Source organism: Lagopus muta, chromosome Z (assembly GCF_023343835.1).
Source record: "Lagopus muta isolate bLagMut1 chromosome Z, bLagMut1 primary, whole genome shotgun sequence".
Taxonomy (NCBI): domain Eukaryota; kingdom Metazoa; phylum Chordata; class Aves; order Galliformes; family Phasianidae; genus Lagopus; species Lagopus muta.
In genome coordinates, this window is record NC_064472.1 from 62,799,779 (window position 1) to 62,820,597 (window position 20,819).

Genomic DNA, 20,819 nt, shown 5'->3' on the forward strand with positions numbered 1-20,819 from the left:
CAGAATCCCCTTCCATTTGGACCAAGGAAGTTGTTCTGCCCAATTCTACTTCCCGGCTAACTCTACAGCACATAAACCTTGCAAAGCACAGTAGTGTTTCTCACCTGTTGTCTTTTTGTGAACCGGCCATTATAGAGCACATGAACTCATTAGTCCGGCAGGGGTGTAGAACAAAAAATGGCTGTCCAAGTAAGGGATGCTCCTAAGAAATAATGTCAGTTGTTTCATTATACATAAAGAAAACAGAAAATATATCACCTGCATTTGAAAAAGATGTAGAAGGGTTCATTTGATGCAATTCTTCTCTTTTCAGAACTTTTTTTTTTTTTTCAGAACCCACATTTTTTTCTACTAAGTCGTTAACAAATCAATACTTAACAGCACATTATCTTACCTAAAAAGAGAAATAAAACCACCAAGCACATTATGTTACAGTTTTAGTTCAAATGTAAAGGTTTCTAAAAGCAGCTCAAGTTACTGTATCAGTATTTCTCCAATGCAAGTGTAGGCAAAACTACTGCATTTGATCACACGTAATATGTAAAACAAAGCTGCTCCATGGAAAATTTCTTTAACATAAAGCCCTGTCAAACTTCTGCTGGGAATTAAACAGAGTTCAATGAGGAGCTTGTAAGGTGAAGCAAGAAAGAGGAAGAGCCAATGAGGTGGCTTTAGTTTTCACTAGATGGCATATCCTGATTTCGGCTATTCTACAGAAAAATGTCCTGAACTTTCACTGCCAGGAAGCCTAATCAAAATTGTCCTGAGGAAAAAAACAATTTTGTGTTTAAGTTTGCATTCAGACACACTCCCCACAGCAAAACTTTCTGCATTCCTTTCCAACTTCACACAGCACAGGGAGCTGCTGAAAACTCAATCCAATGTTCCATAAAGCTTTTGCTTTCTTCACCAACAGCCACTCACACTGAGTATATGTTCTGACTTAATCAAGCTTGCACTCAATCGCTGGCTGTAACAGGAATCTCACACTTGCTTTTACATCCATGATACCAGGACATCAGCCAATCTGACTGTCTCCATGCACCATGCCTTGGGAAACTGATTTTTTAATGCTTCTGAGGTCATTGTTATTGCTTTCCACCAAAACAAATTCTACCTCACACTCACACTCAGCAAGTGTATAAAGACTTAATATGGGATACCAGGGAACAGCTAGGGGGTGATCCCAGGCAAGGAGGATGTCAGACATAAAGGCTAAGGCAACTTATGTACAACTGAGCATAGTGTGCATGGCCATCTGCTGAAGCTTCAAAGCACCATGCACAGGAGGGACAAGGAGGGAACCAGGCACAGGCCACCCAGAGTAAACAACAGGGTCATCACCTCCACGGTATGTCCTCTGTGACATGAGCCTGGTTGGCAGCACAGGGCTGCTCACTGTGACCTCAGCAGACACCAACAACAAGGACTGATGTGATGGGCAACTGATCCTGGGCAAAGACCCTGTTCAGTTTGCTTCTAGTGGTGGTTCCATTTCTGGTTTGGTTGAGAAAAAAACACACAAATTTAATGCTCTGAGACATACGTATTTCCTTTGTCCAGGCTGTTGCAGCCAAAGTTCCCTGGTTCCGTGACTGCATATTGTGACTGCACTGCCTACATTGAAGAAAGAAGGCTCATCAAGATTTCTTGCTACACAGTAAAAACTCCTTCTCCAACTCTTTGCTTACGAACAGAAAACAAATCCTGGCCTGTCATCTGGAGCAAAGAGGGCGTATCCCATATTGTCTCTTTCAGTTAAAGGACAGTTGGTTCTGATGCTGAAAACACACCCCTGAGGAGCCATCACTTTTTGTCTAAGAGAGCTTTAAAAAACTTCCAAAAGCTTCAGAACACATAAAAATAATGTTCAGAAGGCTGTGTTTTTACACTGCAGTGCAAGTAGATAACTTGTGCATTAATGCTACCATCTGTTGGTGACAGTGAACTGATGCTTTTTTCCATTGAGAAATATTGACAGTTTTAATAAAAAAATACATTCAAATTATCTGCTAACTTAAGTCAGTTTATATCTCTAAGAAATTCTAGAAAACACACAGCTTGTGCCAGTGTTAGTCCTCAAAGATAGTAGAAACTGTTAGCTAGCAAAATAATTAAACAAAGATAAAAGCAGCAATTTGAGTCAATTTCCTTAAGTGAAGAATATAAAGAGTTAACATGCACACCCAAAAAGAATGGAGAAGATCATCTGGACTTTAAATATCTTAGCACTCTGAAAAAAAACCTAATTTTTCAAAGCTGAATATTGAGCCTGAAGTCAATCCCAACCATCTTGTGGCATGGATTTCATTCTATCCCCTCCTACTTTTTGGTTGAGCCAACTACCAATGAATGAGAAATGGAGGCCAGAGGTCATTTCTTAAAATAACTAGTTAACCTTACGTTCTGCATTTCTCTTTTAGCTTTTCCTCTTCTTACAAGATGACACAGTGAGACTGAAGAATTCCCCAGCTCTAACAATTAGATGTCCACATGAAAAAGCAGAGTGCCTTGCAACCCAGTTTTCCAAGAGGGTAAAATCCTTGGTCCTATCTTTAGTGTCAACATATGACATATGAGCATGTGACAAAGGGTCTGAGAACAGTTGGTTTGGTTTAGTCAAACTCTCCTCCTCCCAAGTCTACCATGTTTGTCAACTTATTAAGAGTTTCTTCATGCAGTTTCTGAAACGACGGAAGTGCCAGTGTCCAAATCTTGCTACAATGCACGTAATTTTTAATGTCAACAATGAAGAGTCCATGAAGTCAGAAAAGTTTTATTACTACACAGATTCTTCAGCAAGAAATTGGCATAACAGGCATAATGTCAAGCAAACAGCTATGTCTGAAGTGTGAATTTTTCAACAAGCTTATTGCATCAGTTTATTTTTTCCACCCTAAATAAAAGAAATGAAACTGCAAGAATGGCACACTGTTCAGAACTGTTAGAAGCCTGAAAGACAGGGATACATCACACACTGCATGTCTGACAGGAAGAACACAAAAGGAGAATGGAATAAAAGAAATACCGAGCCAAGGCCCATTATCAGGAGTCTCTAAAAAGGGAAATGGCTGAGGCAAGGAGGAGAGCTGCTGAGCAGTCAAGGAAAACACTCTGAGAGCACCAGATCTGATTCAGTCCAATTCTGCATTCCAAATCCTGTACATAATGGACTCCCCATGAGGCTTAATGTATATTCAAGGTTAAATGACTGACACAGCAGACCTGAGGAGGAACAACCAGACAGTTGCCAAAAAAAAAATTTAAAAAATCAAGAGTTATCAAAGTTCTGAATGATTTCAGAATGGATATCGAGCAACAGAGCCTTTTCATTGTCAGGTCACCAGTTCAGAGTCAGCCTGGGCTGCCAGTGGCTAGAACTCTTTATTATATGATGGCTGTATATGCAACTGTCTGGCTTCACACAGGCAAATCAGCATTAATTAGAGCCTTGGTGGTGGTGGCTGCATATGCGTCCAGAACTAAGAGCTGTGGCTTGTTTTGTCAACCCAGGGGTAGTCCAGGTAGGAGCAAAGTGCTCTGTCAGGAAATGTAGGCAATGTGCATGTGAAATAGTTTTCTAAGTAAAATGCTAGGACAGCAACAGTAGCCTTCAGTTAAACTCTTCTGTACACCTGTTAGGTGGAAAGCACAAAGTCCTACCGAGGTTTTACACACACAGAAAAAGATCACTTTAAACAACAAAGAGTGTTCTCATTTTTGATCACTCATATTGCAGCGCCTTTTACTGCGTGTGAGACTTTCAAGTCAATTGTCACAATCAGTCACTGGCATTGTATGGAAAGAATCCATTTAGAGGTTGCTCTCAACTCTTCTGGACAGCAATACCTGAGCAGTTTGTCTGAAATTTGCAACTTTATCTTCTTGCAGCTATCCCTACACTGACCTGTAACGCTGCTCAGCACTGCAATCCACCACACATCTGTGTATCTCTGAGTCTGAACCAACTTTAATGGGAAAACAGATTTTTACAGGGAGCAACTAGCTCCAGTGAATGTGAAAGCTCAAATCATTGCCAATTTGCTCCCTGCAGGAAACTGTCTTTACTAAGTAACTTCATGAATGACCCAAAAGGATGATCTGCACCCATTTCTGTAGCTGTTTGCTCAGCTCTCTCATATAAAACCAAATAAGCGAGGTGGAAGAGAGATGTAAAATATTTTATTGGGAGTTTGTTGATGTATGTACCTTTGTTTAAGGACGCTGACTGAATGTGACTGAGCAGTGTGACAGCTTCCTACTTGTTAGCCGAGCAGCCAGAACCATCCCTGCAGCTGGGGTGGGCTTACTGGGATGGGATTATGAGGTCAAACTGGCAAGCTTAAACTTCTTCCACTAATGTTTATGTTAGATAGTGTGCTTCAGCTCTTGGCAACAATGAAAAGCGAACACTATTGGCTACCAGAGACTGAAAAACACCTCTGTTTTAGAAGCAACTTTTTTTGTGTGCTGTGGAAAGGTCTGCTCTCAAAGTCTGACACAAAGGCTCTGTTTCTGTCTTTCACCCACTCCGTAATCATTTACTAACACAACCAGATTTCCCTCACAAGGTTATGAGGAATGAAGGTGTAAGCTTCATCCCCTCTCTGTGCACTGCCTGTAACAGTGACACGAATCTGAACAGTGGCAAAAATTGGGTAGCTCCTAAGTGCAAGGAGAATAAAATACAAAACTTCCACTAAATTGGATTATGTCACTTTATCTAGCAGTGCACGTAGGAAATACTATCCATGTCAGATTTAAATTAAAAATAAACATTACTTCAGGTAACGGGTAATTGCCTGTAGGTAGCTGAACTATGCTCTGCTGTTCTCCCCTGCCAGTAGGTATTTTGTTGTCAGTACATCTGTTGTAACAGCACCATTTATCTTCTGTGTCATAACTGGAGATTGTCCAGTAGTAATGGCTTCTATTTTCTCCAGTGCTACATTAACCTGCCTCTGAGCATACATCATAACTTTTATGGCCATTTACGACAGTGCAAGAGATTTGTGCCTGAACTACCTCTGCCCTGATCTAGTTTGCATGATGTCACTTTACAAAAATAACTCACTGAAGGGTGTGAGAACTTCCATGTGGGATACCTTACCAAATAAGCCAGAACCAATTATTTTCAGGTATCTTCCCAGCAGTTATCCCAGTTGTTATCCCAGTGTTATCAGTTATTCCAGTTATCAGATCAGACAAAGATCATAGAATTAATAAAACACTACCTCAAAATCTCTTCCACTGATGGGCACAGGAATAGTGACATGATGAATAAAGAAGCTGCATGCCCTTCTCTTTTCACCAACTCTTAACCACAGTTAAATGTCTGCTTTTAAGTAAAAATCCTTGACTCAGGATTATGATGCTAGAAGTATTTTACAACCTCAAATTCACAAACTCCTTTTTCATTTCGTTTCTATATATGCCAACATAACTTTCTTTTCAATAAAATCAAATTCCTCTAATTCAGAGAAACAGTAATAAATTTTGCTTTTCAGATTGAACACATGTCCCACAAACAGAATGATAACTGTACACATGTGAAACCTAACGTGTGTTGAACTTGAGGTCAAAAGATGACTTCATATTTCACTTACACATCTGCACAGTTCAGGCTCAAAAAAGCAAGTAAGAAGTAAACTCCTATGAATGAGGGCTAAGGGAACTTTGAGCCGTATGCACATTGTGATTACAAGAACCAGCTATGGTGCAAAGGCAACAGTACAGCAACAGCTGTCAGATGAAAAATGTTCCAAATGTTTCTCTCCTACTGTTTCCTTTTTCTTACACAAGTTTTTCCTCTAATAATGCAAATACTACAAAAGAAACTCCATTACTATTGCTATGCTGCAGAAGCAGCATTATGGAAATGCAATTACACCAGGAACTTTTATCACTCAGTAAGAAGGTGCAGATCGTAGCAATAAAGCTGTTAGAATACTAACTGTATAGCACTTTTCCATTCTACTGACACGGGTCACAACATTACTGTTAATGCAGCCACTTCATAAAACTAATGTTTAAGTAACAGGACTGGTATTGGTTACAGAGAAATGATAATAAAAAAAAAAAAGCCTTCAGACTGGCAAAAAAGCTGGTGAAAGAAATGCTTGCTGTAATAACAGTGAGATCAAAAGAAAAAAAATTAAAAAGCTCCTTTTATCTTAGGGAGCCTGGGATACAGCTTATTACCGTGAATGGGTAACGTATTTAGTCACCTTGATTCCAATTTACAAACAGAAGCCAAGTCATCCTCCTGATATAACTGAGGAAAGTTTCTGTAACTTTGCAGTAACACCCAGAGAAGCACTCCTACTGGTAAGCCTGCTGAAGATGAAACAACCTACTTCTGTTTGTAAAAACTGCTAAAAAATGACTATAAAAGTGCAGCTATCATTGTTCTGCATTTTCTGAGATAAACAAAATAAATCTGCACTGATACTGAGCTAGGAAAACTACAGACTGGCTAAGGACTCCAGTGAAACAAGAAAGTGAAAACCAGATCAAAAAAAGCAAGTTTATGCAATTACTGAATCCCTTTTTGGGGAAGCCCCCAGAGGGATTCTGATTTATGCTCAAGTTCTTTGCAGAAGAGCAGTTGAAGTTGTCCTTATGATTTAATAGGTGTGTTCCCTGTGCATCTGTAAAAACATACCAACTAACTTCAGTGGCAAGTTTATATTAATTCTTCTATTACTACAAACCCCACACAGCCAACTAAGCTTTCTTTTTGCATCAAGTTTGAAGTCCAAGTTGAAAAAGCAATTAATCAAACTGCTGTGATTTTTCTTGAGGAAAATGGAGTTGTTTTGGCAGATTCCACAGCACAAATACATGATGTTACTCAATACACCCAGAAATTCTGTGGGATGAAGCACACCTATCACTTCGTACCTGCTGCTGCTTTTAATCCACCATGGCCAAGAAGGTGTAAATTATGGTTCTGAAGAAACATTTCATAGTACAAATTGACAGTGATTTTCCCATAAATGACATCTAAAACCCTGCTAATGACATTAAGCCTGAATGCAGTCTTTTGTCTACACTTTACAGTAAAATTGTTTTCTTGCTTTGGACAGAGATCTGACCACCACATTCCACACACATGTTACCTCCATATTGCTAACTTATTGCTACTTGTATTGACAGCTGCAGCTTCTGCTGAATGTGACACTTGAACATGTCTGCAGTCAAATGCCATAAACACATCAATCTTGCTTTCCGGATTGCTTTAAACTATCAGAGTGTATCCAAAACTAGAACAGTACTTCTGTCCACAATCTTTGAAGACAGCTTTTTGCTTCTCTTGTCTAATACACAAGTTAAAAAGTCACAGAAAAAGCCTGTTATCCACAAATAGTGTTTTCAAGGGCAGCAGATGGAAATGAGTTTAAATAGGAACTTTTACTTCAGTTTACTTAACATCTTAGGTCTTTTCTACTTCAGGTGTATTCAAAAGATAAACGTCATCTGTATGTAGTGACTTCTCTAACTAACAACAGTCGTAACAACAGAAATTCTGAAAGATCTGATGTGTATGTGTACCTTTGCGCAGAGTTAACAAATTATTGTAATACATGAAGAGCAGAGAATTTAAAAAGTGTAATAAACAACTAGATAACCAAGATCTAGTATGTCTCATTCCTGAAATCAATTCATCTGACCAATTCCAGAGCGATGAGGCAAAGATCCTTTTTTACTGTTAATATATAAATTTAGTATTTTATTTAACATCTAACATAATATCCTTGAAAAGTATACCTAAGACAAGCATAACATACATTAAAAATAGACAACACTGCTAACACTTACATCTGTAAAATGAGGCTCTGATTATTAAATTTAAGAAGAATTGGAATCAAAGCACCAGATGACGCTCAGACAAAATTATGTTTTCAAAGCCTAAACTTCTCAGAAGCATGTAACTTGCATTTAGGATTCTTTAAGAAAACTCTATAGCTAAAAATTGGCAGGTCCATAATTGTATTGTCAAGAAATGACATCTCAGCCATTTTTCCAAGAAAATAAACAGATGATTCTTCTTCCATGCTTGCCAAAATGAGATTAATTCAGTTGTCACAATTTTAGTTATGTAGCATATAGACTTAATTAATTACTATTTAAAATCTGTTCTTAAGTTAAGAGATTCAACTAAGGCGCAAAGCTGAAAGATCCAGCAAGCTGTGGAAGTATGGAAATGATACTGGGGACAGATTTCCCACCCTGATTAAAAAAAATGGTCCATTGAAAAAATCATAATCTGTAATAGCATTTGACAAATGCACCCCTAAAAGGCTCACTTTATAGTTCCAGGAGTTCCTAGACAAAAAGATGTTGGAAAGAGAGGTTTCATTGGAATTTTGAGCTTGAAATACTGCAACTAGCAAATGTGATGGCAAATATTTCCATCTCCTCTTTATCGTTTATCAGTAAGGTAGTTTGACTGATAGCTATAGCACAGTCAAACAGTTACAGTTACCACATGGTAATAAATGAAAAGCAAAATTCTGCTGCAGCAAAGCAGCAGGATGCTAATTTAACTATAAATAAATAGTTAACATTTATTTAAATAAATAAATATAGGCAATAAAGGGTCCATAAAAGTGTGAGTGATCTCTCCTTCTGAGTTTGGGCCAACAGAAGATTTTCTTTGTTTCTCATCTCTTCCAATAATGCCAGATGACCGCTTTCTTCTCCTTCACTTAAAGGACCTTGTATTGCCTGCTACTTGAAATACCATCTGTTGGACTACTGAAACTGTACATGTTATATTCTTGCACAGACACTGTAACACTGTCAATGATCACAACAATTTTACTCATGACAGATTCCACAGTAGGCTACAAACAGTGTATGAACTACAAGCCTGACCTGTCACAGTTTGCTGAAGGTAGTCAAGGATCTTCATATTCAATCTAGCAGAGGCAGAAGTTTAAACTGGGATTAATATCCAAGAGAAAAGGAAATGCTGGCACAAAAAAAGTGGACAGCAGGAAATGCACAAAGGAAATGAAATTGTCTCCAGCAATGGTGAAGAAGCTTCTCAGTACTTTAGTTGCTGAGTTGCTGAGTACTTACTCAGCAACTAAATGCTTTGTTGACTGATTAAATGGATTGATCTGATCCAGCATCCAGAACCTATTTAAAACAGACTTTGAACACATCAGTGTCTGTAACAGCAAAAGTGAATCACCAGACTCTCTCCTGAGGTCCAAAATCTTATGCAAGTGTGAGCTCACCTAGTCTTCAGGAGCAAAAGCTCCCATTCTGCAAGGACATTTTAAGTGGTATATCCGCTTATTCTTGAATTATGCTGCAATGCAGCCAGAATGCAATACACAAAAAGGGGAGCCATAGTAGGGCTCCAGTCAATTTTCAACTTTAAGAGACATCACATGGCTTTGTGAGCTTTGGAGTCTCCATGCAGTTTCATTAACTATCTGACTCTGATATCCATCCATCCAGGACATCCATCTTCTCTGATGATTTCATTATGTTTCTTGAAGCTCAGACTGCTATAAGAATGCAAGAAGCACTTTACTGGATTGTACTAAATCCATCCAGCAACATATCTTGTGTCTTCCAGCTACAATTGGAAAGACCATTTTAGAAAAACACAAGTTTGCCCCTTTTCTGAGGTTCATCCCCCTTGTACAGCTCCAGCATATTTGTTCTATTAGTGTGTTTGAGTAACTTTATAGCCATTTGTGGACAAGTGGTTCCATTAATTTCTCTAAATGCTTTTGAAGTGCTGATAGCAGCTGCTTCCAAAACTTGAGAGCACAGGTGCTTAGGCATAAATGCGTAAATTCCATTTGAAATGGCAATTTAGGAGCTTTATTAATACTAATTTTAAAAAAATAAAAATCTGCAGAGGGGCTTGACCAAAAGCCCATGCTATAGAAACAAAAATGGATATTCTTGCAAAGTTTACAACAGTTTTATGATTGTGTCAGCTGTCTTTCACATGTAGTTTAATTGAATATGACATATGTGATAACCACTTCTCTCATACTGTGCAATTAGTGTTACCGTGTGTTTTATAATTTTTCATAAAAACATTCAATAAGAGGGGAACATTCATTACCCAGCTTCGCTCCAGTAATAAACTGCTGGATCCATACAGGTCTGCTGCAAGGGAAAGACAACCTCAGCTGACAATGAATAATGTCAGACCAGGTAGAAAATATGTCATTTCATCTCTTTCAAAAAATCTCTACCAGAAGATATCTGTGGAATTCCTCTTACCGGAGAAACAGCAAATGGGACATGTAGCATTGACTCATTTTTTCTACAGAAGAAGAACGATGAGGATCAATACTATTACACTGTAATTCATTCAATTAATTATGAATCAGTGCTGAAATATTATTAAACCTCTACTTCAGAATAACTGATCAATTCAAGCACTAGGCCTGAATGCTAGGGCTTGAAAGGCTATCCTGAACAGTATACTGGCAATTGGCAAGGATCCTCCTACCACTTTTTATTTCTATACGAACATTATCAGCTAAGCCTCTTTGTTTATGTTACACCATTTAGTACTAGTCTACCATTTGTTCTTTTCCTCCTATGAAATTAGTCAGACTAGGTTTATGCCCATAAAGTCTTACTGGAAGAAACTTGACTCATTGTGACTATACATTATTAATTAACGCTTAATTTTTAAACAAAACCTACTTTCTAGATTGTACAATACTGTTCCTTGTTTCCAGCCACAGAAGTTCAATGCATCACAGAAACTCTTAGTTTTAAACAAGTATTCACCCCACTTCTCCATTCTTAGATTTTTTCCCTTTGAAACAACCTTCCAGTCCATGCTGGTAATATTCCCTTTCCTCAGGGAAAACTAATAATTTTCCAAAAATATTAGCAGGGGATCCATAGCAACTGTTGATATGACTCAAAATGATTTAAGAGCAATCTTAGCAACCTTCTGTTAAGATATACTTTATACAGCCTCCCCCACTTAGCAAAATCCCACAATATGGCAAGAAAGATTTGTATGTCTAAGAATAGCTACCTACACACATTTTTCAAGATGACTGAGCCATAATGATTTAAATCCTCCCTACCACAGTTTCAGCAAGATGTGCCTCTACCACACTATATCAATGTGCTCTGCTCAGAGTTTTGAATCTTTTTCCTTTTCTAAATCACACCATTAACATCCCTGACATTTTAGAAATAATGTTTATTGATTTTTCTGTTAACACTGCTATAAATTAAGTGATGTAATGGACAGGATTATTGAAGTACTATAAAGAATATGTCTTTCAGATACTTAACTACATATTGAAAAAGCACAGACACTGGAAAAATACTGCAGTTCTCTGCTGTTCTTGGAAGTTTACGTTTGGAAAGCTACTTTTTATATGACAGAATGGACATGAAAGAGAGATGATATTACAACTACCTGCTAAGTACCAAATGACAGAAGAAAAACAGATGATTCAGATGAAATTGACAAATAAATATGGGAAAAAAAGTCAGAAGTAAGAAAATTCCTTTTTACTTATGATTCTGAAACTTAATACCAGTAAATTTGTGGGACAGAGCTGCTAAAATCCCTTTTTGTTGTAGAGGTGTTATTAGTAAATACCAACACCTTTGGTCATTGTAAGTGAAGAATCAAAAAAGAGCTGAATAGTCTGAAACTGAAGATGCACAAACAAAAGGAAAACAGTAGAATCACCACCAGCCTTTCTCAACTGGTGTTGGTTTCTATTTATGGGTTATACAAGGTGAGCTTTTAAGCTAAGACTTTAAACATTGTATAAGATCTTTTAACAGGCTACCGCATAGACAACAATGATCTTTCTTTCTTAGGAATTTATTGGTTACAGAACAGCAGGAACATACCAAAGGAGAAATAACCTTTTAAGGAAGATGTATGCATGAAATAGAGCCTTGAAGCTGCGAGGGGTCTGGAGTACAAGTCTTATAAGGAGAGGCTGAGGGAACTGGGATTGTTAAGTCTAGAGAAGAGGAAGCTCAGGAGAGACCATGTCACCCTCTACAACTGCCTGAAGGGAAGTTGTGGCAAGGTGGGGATTGGCCTCTTCTTCAGGCTGACAGTGACAGGAATGGCCTCAGCTTTCACCAGGGGAGGATCAGGCTGGATATTAGGAAAAAGTTATCCTCAGAAAGAGAGGTGACGCACTGTGACAAGCTGCCCACGGAGTTGATGGAAGCACTGTCCCTAGAGGTGTTTAAGAAAAGAGTAGAAGTGGCATTTATGGACCTTGTTTAGTAGGCATTGTGGTGACAGCTGGATGGTTGGACTGGAAGATCTTACGGTCTTTTTGAACCTTAATGATTCTACGATAAGTTAGACCGTTACATTAATCTGTTCTAACACTGGAAACTTCTTAAGAATCTAAGTTTTTGAACCCAATTGGGATCAGAATTTCAGGCTGACAGGAAATGTGAGTTGCTATAGTCCTGAAATTCAGGCCTGCATCTGATCTCACCAGTTACTGCATTTACAGTCAGTACCCAAATGCTGTCAATGTATTTATTTCTGGGGCATCTGCAAGGCACTAACACAAGCAAAACACCAAATCATGATACCATACATGAAAGTTGTCTGCTCGCATGCTTAGGGATATGCACACAGATTTTGAATTCACATTTTGATAATAGATACACTGGGTCTGAGCTGCTTTTAGTAAAAACTGGTACGGAGAAGGAGGGAGGAAGCACACAGTCTGTAACTTCCATAATCCTTCAGAGCCCTGAGTCACAGTTTAGTTTTTTAGGCTGTTTCTACAAGACCTTCAACCACCAAGCTTTCATTCTTGTTTTATTGGGCAGTTTTTCAACTGCTGAACCTCCTACTATAATGCAATTCGATTTCTATCCTTGGATGTTTTATTTTACATTCTATCATCCCTATGCATTGATTAAGCCTTAGCTCATACACTTGGTTGTGATTACGCGTTTCTCAGAGGAAGGTTGTGGTTTATGACAACATAACACTCACAGTTTTGTTTTTGTAACAAAACTTTCAGTGATGCTTGTTCCTGACTGCAATCAGATTCATTCACTAGCTTTTAAAATTATCTTGTTTGCTTCAAAACAGAAACAAACGAAAAAATATCAAAGACTGGCACAAGTGAGAAAAACAAAAAAATGGACTTGGGCACACATCTTCAGGGGTATATATCCAACATCCTCTGAAATTCTCACTCAGCTTCTTTCTAAGCTTAGGAATATCTGTTTTTCAGACTACCACGTCTGTCCCCCCTGAAAAAAAAGAAAAGAAGAAAAAAAAAGCAGTTTTCTGCTTCTCACTATGTGCATAAACAACTATAATTTGTGAATAAGATCAACATCTTTGACTCCTAGCATGTCTGCAATGAGAGTATCCCACAGCCTTCATATAGCAAGCCTACCAAACCTGGTCTCCCATAGAACATATCAAATAGGAAGAAGAGATGGTTGTTTTATCCCACTTGATTCTATAAGCAATTAGAGAACTCATTTGAGATGCAAGAGACCTAGATTCAGCTTTCTTTTCTGCTTGCTTTTCCTAGGAGAGCCATTCACTACCAACCTACATGGTACTTTGAGGTGAGAACATTTCACTTTCCACTACTAAAGTTCTCTATTCTGGACACAGTTTTATAAACACCTGTCAGGACAAAGACAAGATGGAAACGAATCCTGCCTTTGTCTACTGCCCAATCCAATAAATATTCCAATACTTCATAACAACTTCTAGAAGGTGTCTGGAAAATAAATAGGTCTTTATAGTTCACTTTTAATAGGTAATTGTATGCATCACCAGGCTGTAAGTTAGAAAAGCAGGTGTGTAAAAATAGAAGACAAAATTTGACATTCACCAGTACTTATGGGGTGGCTGTAACTATGCAGTCACTTTTAATTGCTGCATGTCACTCACATGAGGGGAGACTTCCAAAATGACCAAAGATAAAATGCAGCCTTTTTAAATGAACTTAAGTTTAGTTATCTGTGTACTATGAATTCCGGGTTGATAAACTATACCATACCCATGGCAAAACCTGTTCACTTAAACAGTAAGGTTTCTCCCACCTTGCTTCTTTTCTGTTCTTTGCTCTCCACTGATTGGTCTTGATACTTTCTCCTATACTTATTGGATTGTCTCATCATTTAGCATTGCACCATGTCACTTTTGGGCTTCTGCCAACAGGACGCCTCTGGTACATCGTACCTGGATTTTCATACGGCGGATCTGACATTGGCTTACATAAAGGAGGACAATTAGGTTGGAGCTTTTATATGCAATGCCACTATGTACCTACCTAAAATGATACTGGATTTCTCTGCTAAATATCAGAGCATATGTGAGAGAAACACATCTTGATGGCATCCATTACCATGGTGACTCGTCTCTTCATTCCTTTGTATAGACTACTATTACCATTTACCTTAAATTTCTTTCAGCTGGATCCAGTTGCTCAAAGCTTTGCAGAACGTTTCTTGTTTTGTTCTCTACTGTGAATTGTAATCTCTTCAGGACCTTCAGAGTTATTTTCACATTCATCCTGTTTTCAACTTCTCTTGTGATATTTCTGTTTCTCTCCAATCCACTCTCCTGAACATTTACATCTCTTATTCATTCTAAAGGCCAATATATAGCCAGCTTAATAATTACTTTTGAAATGCCATGCAACCAAAGGAAAAAAACAGGGCTAGAAGCCTCAGGAATCCAGAAGTTCCCCTAGGATATTGACAAGGGCAATGCAGGGCTGGGATTTCATCCTAATTCCCATACAACAGAATAAATCAACTGCAGGACAGTTGAGGAAAGCTATTCTGTTTGCATTTCAGGAAAAGTTACACCAGACACTCAGAAAGCAGCTTCTTCAGAAAAACCCATTTCTAGCATCCATTAATTCAAAAAGGCACAGAGCCATTCTTTTGAAATACGTAGGGAGTAATAACTAATACAGTATATCCTCAAAAGCACTCACCAAGTTACAAGAAAACTATTCAGGACACAGACATGCAATGTCTGCAATTCCATTTCTGATTCTTCATAAAAAGAAGCTAAAATCACAGTTGGCAAGGGTTCTAAAATGCAACAGTAATCCATAAATACTCCTTAATTTTCCTGTTATTGCAGAATTAAGCTACTTCCAGCTCACACAGATCTTACCAGGTGTGCTAAATTGATGTCATTATAAACCATCAGGAAATACCCACAGAGACCTGTAGCAACATTTAGAAGTTTTGTTAAACAGCTGTGTGTTATAATTGATTTGTATTATTTAAAACAGCTAAAGCAAGTTATCTCCGGATGTAGAAAAGGGATGACTGAAGACTCCAGGGAGATTTAACTCACAAGAAAGCCAATCATAGGAACTTCATTTGAGCATTTTAAGATTATTACTAGAGGAAGTGCAATTAAATCATCACCATTTATCAATTATCATTATAAAATACTATGCAACCTTATCATACTAATTTATTTATGACAAGGTAACTAGATGATTTCTGCTTTCTGCAATAAAAATCATCTAGTCAGTAAAAACATCTGAAGGCACGTTCTCTAAAAATGAATGTGACTTTCCCATGATAATCAAAGGTAACAAAAAAAAGTTCAAATTTTACCTAAAATCTGTTTTTAACTACATTGGCAATGTATTTCCCACACACCTAAACTCTTCAGTGCTTAGGTACTGTTCCACTTCTGGTCTCAGACATAAAGGGAAGAGTATGAAAATTTCATAAAAGACACAGAATATAAGTTACAAATGCTCAGTTGACACCTGTGGATCTGTGACTTATATGTGGCAGTGTGACTCCCTCCTCCCCAGCCTACCAAGCATTTAAGTCAAGGGTTAAAAGTTAAATAATTATCCAATGATATTTTTGTTCATTTTTTTCCCAATGGTGAATTGCTTGTAGAACTTAAAATTTTTTGTCTGTTCTGGAGCAAAATCCTAAATGTCCTTTCTCTGCTGTTCATGTGTACTGAGAGTTCAAGCTTGTTTTGGTGAGTTTGCCCAGTGACTTGTATTACATGATCTGTGTCCCTGCAGGCAAAGCCTAACCCACATAACAAAATGGGTCAGCAGAAATGCAGAAGAGAAGAGAAACTCTATCTTTCAGTTCAGAACCCTGACCCACTTGAGGGCAAAAAACACGCTTTTTCTTGCAGACCTAACTTGTTTTGATCTGAGCCTTCCTGGCTATTACTTACAGTATGCATGTATTATGTTTTATAATTTCTGTGAGAATTCTCTTATTTTCACTGCTGTCTTATACATGATCTGGCATACGTATCTCTCAATTTACAAGGGTAGGTGTTATACCAGCAGTTGCTGGCTCTTGTAATACAATAGTGTTGGCACAGCTAATTGTGCCAGTGCTTTCCCTCCCCTCCAAATTTGTGAGAGACGTACCAAAAAACATGCATTCCCTTTATATTCTGGTCACTGGAATGAATGACCACAAGTGAATGTACCCTCACTGCCTGGTGCCTTCCTGCTTACATCTAAAATTAAAACTACAGACCTCTTAAAGCCACTTTCCCAGGGGCTCTCTCATAGACATGTAGAAAAGCACATTTTCAATGCAGGAATGCAGTTGGTGCCTATGGACCCTGTTCAATACTGATGTGAAGCAGGCTTACCTCACTCAGGACAGTGAAATTCAATGGTCTTAAGCCACAGGTACATAGGCTTCATGGAGAAGACGTGTGCAGAAGACGTAGGGGAAAAAAAAGTAATTCTAAATTGCATATTTATTAGAACAGCTGAAGGATCTTACCATCTCCAGCTTCTACCTGCCAGCAGTTTCAATATCATGCTTGAGGCTCAGTCTGTATTATTCTAGAAGAAACAGCTTAACTTGGTCTGCAATGTCCTTATTTAATGGACATTGCTTAATGGACATTATTTAATGGAGTAACACCTTGATGTGTTATGTTCCAAAGTATTTTGCTATATAACTAATAATTTCTTGGAAATGTTCTTTCTCATATCATAATTTCTGTTTGTCACTGGATTCATATAGGCTGAACTGCCCCTGGGAAAATACCACCAAGTCAAGAGGCTCAGCACGCCGTACATTTTACCATCCGTAAAACAAGTGCATGTGTAAGCCTCATACACATCTCCAGCTATAAGATGTAGGACGGTTTTACTTTACTGTTCATTAAGAGTAAATTTGGGGTGAAAGTTTTCTGGTTTTCCTTTGGCTTCCATTACTTTGATTTTATATATTTCAAACATATTCTTTATACTTTATTCTCAGTAGCACTGCATTATGATTTATTATCTATACAGGGTTGTAGGTTCTTGCAGTGCTTTGCATCAAATAGAAAGAAAGAAACTGTGCTATCTATTGAATGTGAATGTGGCTTTAGGCCATAGAGGAATCTGGAAGGGTGTATTAGAAGGCAAAAAACACCTCCAACGTGCACACAGCAAACACATCTATACATTTTCACATGTATAAACTATCCACAAGCCAGAACAGCTCAGCTGGGAAATACTAAAGATTTTAACACCAAAAGATTTCTATCATCTGACTATAGGTCTCTATCTACCAGGAATGCAAGAATATACATTCAATGAAGGCAAAGTTAATTGAATCCTCTGCCTCTCTATGCAGAAACAGTGATCACTTAGCTATAAATCTTTAACTTCAGCTATGAATCACAAAACTTTACAATCTGAACTATAAAACTTTCTCCTACAGATAGACAGCTACCTGCTAGCATAAAATCTAATTTTCTCATCTTCATTCTGCAGTAGACAAGCTGGGTAATTAACACTTTATTTAAAAGCATCTATTATGAGAGAATCTGCAAACTCACAATTAGAATTCAGAAATGCACAGTGAACATTGGATTAACCAATGTCTGTGAGATTCCCAGGGAGCTATTATAATACAAATAATAGTCTGTGGCTGAAAAAACATGAATGTTGCCTGTGTTCCCATGATTGAGTACTATTTACAAACAGTAATTAAGTTGTATTAGTTGAATTATGGGAACACCTGTAGACCTCAGTTGAGGCTACATTCCTGTTGTGCCAGCTGCTGTATTAAGAAACCTGTGTACCCGGAAACAGCTAAGATCAAGAAGCCAGTGACTGAAGCAGTAGAAGAATAGAGGCATCAGTATGTTCATCTGATGATAAAGACTTCACACTTGGAGAGTCTCCACTCTTTGTCCAAATTTGAACTGCAGGCCTGGAGCAATCAGCTCAGCTCTGAGCCATGTCACTTTTCCTATGCACAAGTGAGACTGTTTTCAAGACAGCCACCATGCAACCCCAGAAACATGGTATAAATCGCTGAAATAGTCTAGTGACTTCAAGACCACTTCAAATAAAAGTGATTTGAATAGCTCTAAAACAAGGCAGTGATAGCAGAGTTCACTAATCTGTTTCCTCTTGTAAAACAGTATTCATTAAGCACTGACTCTTAAGCACAGTTGTCAGGAATAACATATTATTTGACTGAGAGAGAAATTTTCTCTCCTTCAATCCTAGCAATTGGAAATTTATTTAAAATGAAAAATTATACAGTCTTTTTAGTAATTTGATTAGCAGGCAATCTGGGAAATGTTGCATTACTAGACAAAACTTAGGTAAACAAGACTACTTTCTTATGTACCCAAATCCATGATTACTCAAATCACCAAGATTTTCAAGATTCAAAATTTCAAGATTGGCTTTGGAATATTATTTTAATTGAGAGATAATGTCGCATTCAGTTTTAAGTGGTAAATTCTTCAAAATCCAGGTCTGAAACTGTAGTTGGCTAAGTGGCTCAAACAGCACCTCAGTAAAACTTTTATTTGCATACAGGAGAGAAATAAGATCAGAGAGGATTTGGGCATATATTGCATTCATCAACTGTGTAAAGGACTAGTGACTTCTCACCTGCTGTGTAATAGTGTCCCATGGCCCTTCCTGCAGACGAGCCTGGTAGCACACATGAACACTTTTCCAAATTTCATCCAGAGTTAAAGGTCTTCCATCTGTGGTAGTGAGAAGGGGAAAAAGCACCCACAGTTAACACACTTAAGTAGGCAGTATCTTTAGTAGAGAGCAGCAAAAGTAAATACAAAAATACTGATTCTCTGGAGGGAGAGGGAAACAATCACATCAAAATGTGATTGAGACACTTCTGGCCTCATAACTCCGGTACAGCACAGTTCAAATCCTAACTGGATGTGTGTATAAAACTATCCTGAATTCTCAAAACTGACATAAACACTCTGATCATCTTTAGTCTCTGTCACCTGAGAGCAACAACTTACTTTCCAGGTTGCAAGTTGTAAAGTTAAACTAATTATGTAAAAAAACACTTGGGTAAAAGAGATTGAAGAACACTGCCCTTCAGTAACCTAGATGACTGCATTGTTGCTGCAGGCTTTTAGTTAGGATTATGCCAAGATATTAGTGTCAACCATTTTGAAAATAAGCATGTCAGTTTTTTTCCTGAATATTTGTTTTTGACAAACAGCAGCAGGAAATTTGGATATATTTTCAATAAGTAGCTACATCTTAGCATTTATTAAGTGTCAGAGACTGTTATTGTGTGATAACTAGTTTTATTCTACTGACACTTTCACATCTATAAAGTGAACAAGATTTATGCACCAAATTAACATCTGAATACCACGTTTAGGTGTAAGTTAACAACAGCTGCCTACTGCCACTGTTTCAGTCTCTGCACACATTTTACAACGCAGCTCCAAGTTTTGCCCTTACATAAGCATGACAGAGCAGGAGCATTAAGATATGTAGCAAATGAAGCATCTGTGAAGGCAACAGAATATTCGGTAGATACACTAAGCTATCCTCAGGAAGGTGAGACCAGCTAGATCTTCATGTCCTAGAGCCTATGATGGCAGATATCAAAGTTGCTCTGGAGGCAATCTAACACCTACTAAGAAATTTGGTATTAGCATGTAAGTCAAGTTTAGAAGGAAATATTTACACTCAGATCATCAGTGTATAGGTAATACAAAATGCCATGGATTTTGTATTGAAAATGCCATTTTCAGTTTTCTGATTGCCTGCTAAGGCAGTCCAGAACAAGTCCCAGTGCAAAATGTAAAATAACACACATTTCAATAAAAAATTTCATCTGCTCCTCTCGATTTTGCTCTGTACACCTTTGTATTTGTGAACTGTTGGAACATCCCTTGAGCAAATTCAGATTATACACATGGAATGTATTATTCTAACTTTAACTATCTCTAACTTAAACTGCTCAACTAAATTTTACATTGATAGAAATGATAGAGTACATAACAAGTATTAAGCATGTTATAGTTAGAAATCACCAGTTTTGCTTTTACTTCATGTATGAAAAGCAGTACATGTTCCATTTCAGTACAGTATTATTTTCATTTCAGACAAAATATGAATAAATTTAAACTAAAACCTTTACATTACCTAAGTGAGATCACAATAAAAAATGTCACTGGCTATTATGAAGGGATTGCAGCATTTCACATAGGAACAAAAAAACTGATCTGGGCATTCTGATCATGGGATTAACATAGTGAAATATGTTTGGATTTAAGCCCCTTGCAAATTTTGAATTTTCTTCACAAATTTAATATGTTTCACTAAACTTTAAATAAGTTTGAAATCAGTCTTTTTTTTTTTATTTTAATTGAGCAAGGTTTCATACATACTTCCAAGTAAATTCCTATTCTTCCTAAATTCTTAACTGAGCTTGACCAGTTTGGTTTCCTAGAAGGACAGATGCTTAATGGGCAGTTTCCACATTGCCCCTTGCAGGATGAAGACCTGAAACGCTAGCATTTTCTCTCTGCATTTAAGAAATAAAAT

At 37.7% G+C, this 20,819-nt stretch overlaps 1 protein-coding gene across 2 annotated transcripts in view; it reads right to left on the reverse strand.

The window, feature by feature from the left end:
* Nucleotides 1-20,819, reverse strand: part of ATG10 (autophagy related 10) — an 82,215-nt gene that overhangs the window by 1,789 nt on the left and 59,607 nt on the right. For both annotated transcript variants that reach the window (XM_048932268.1, XM_048932269.1), the window contains exons 5-6: nt 18,894-18,991; nt 105-202 (exon numbers count right to left, since the gene is read on the reverse strand). In XM_048932268.1, coding sequence (XP_048788225.1) covers nt 105-202; nt 18,894-18,991 — 196 coding nt within the window. The remainder of the gene's footprint in view (nt 1-104; nt 203-18,893; nt 18,992-20,819) is intronic.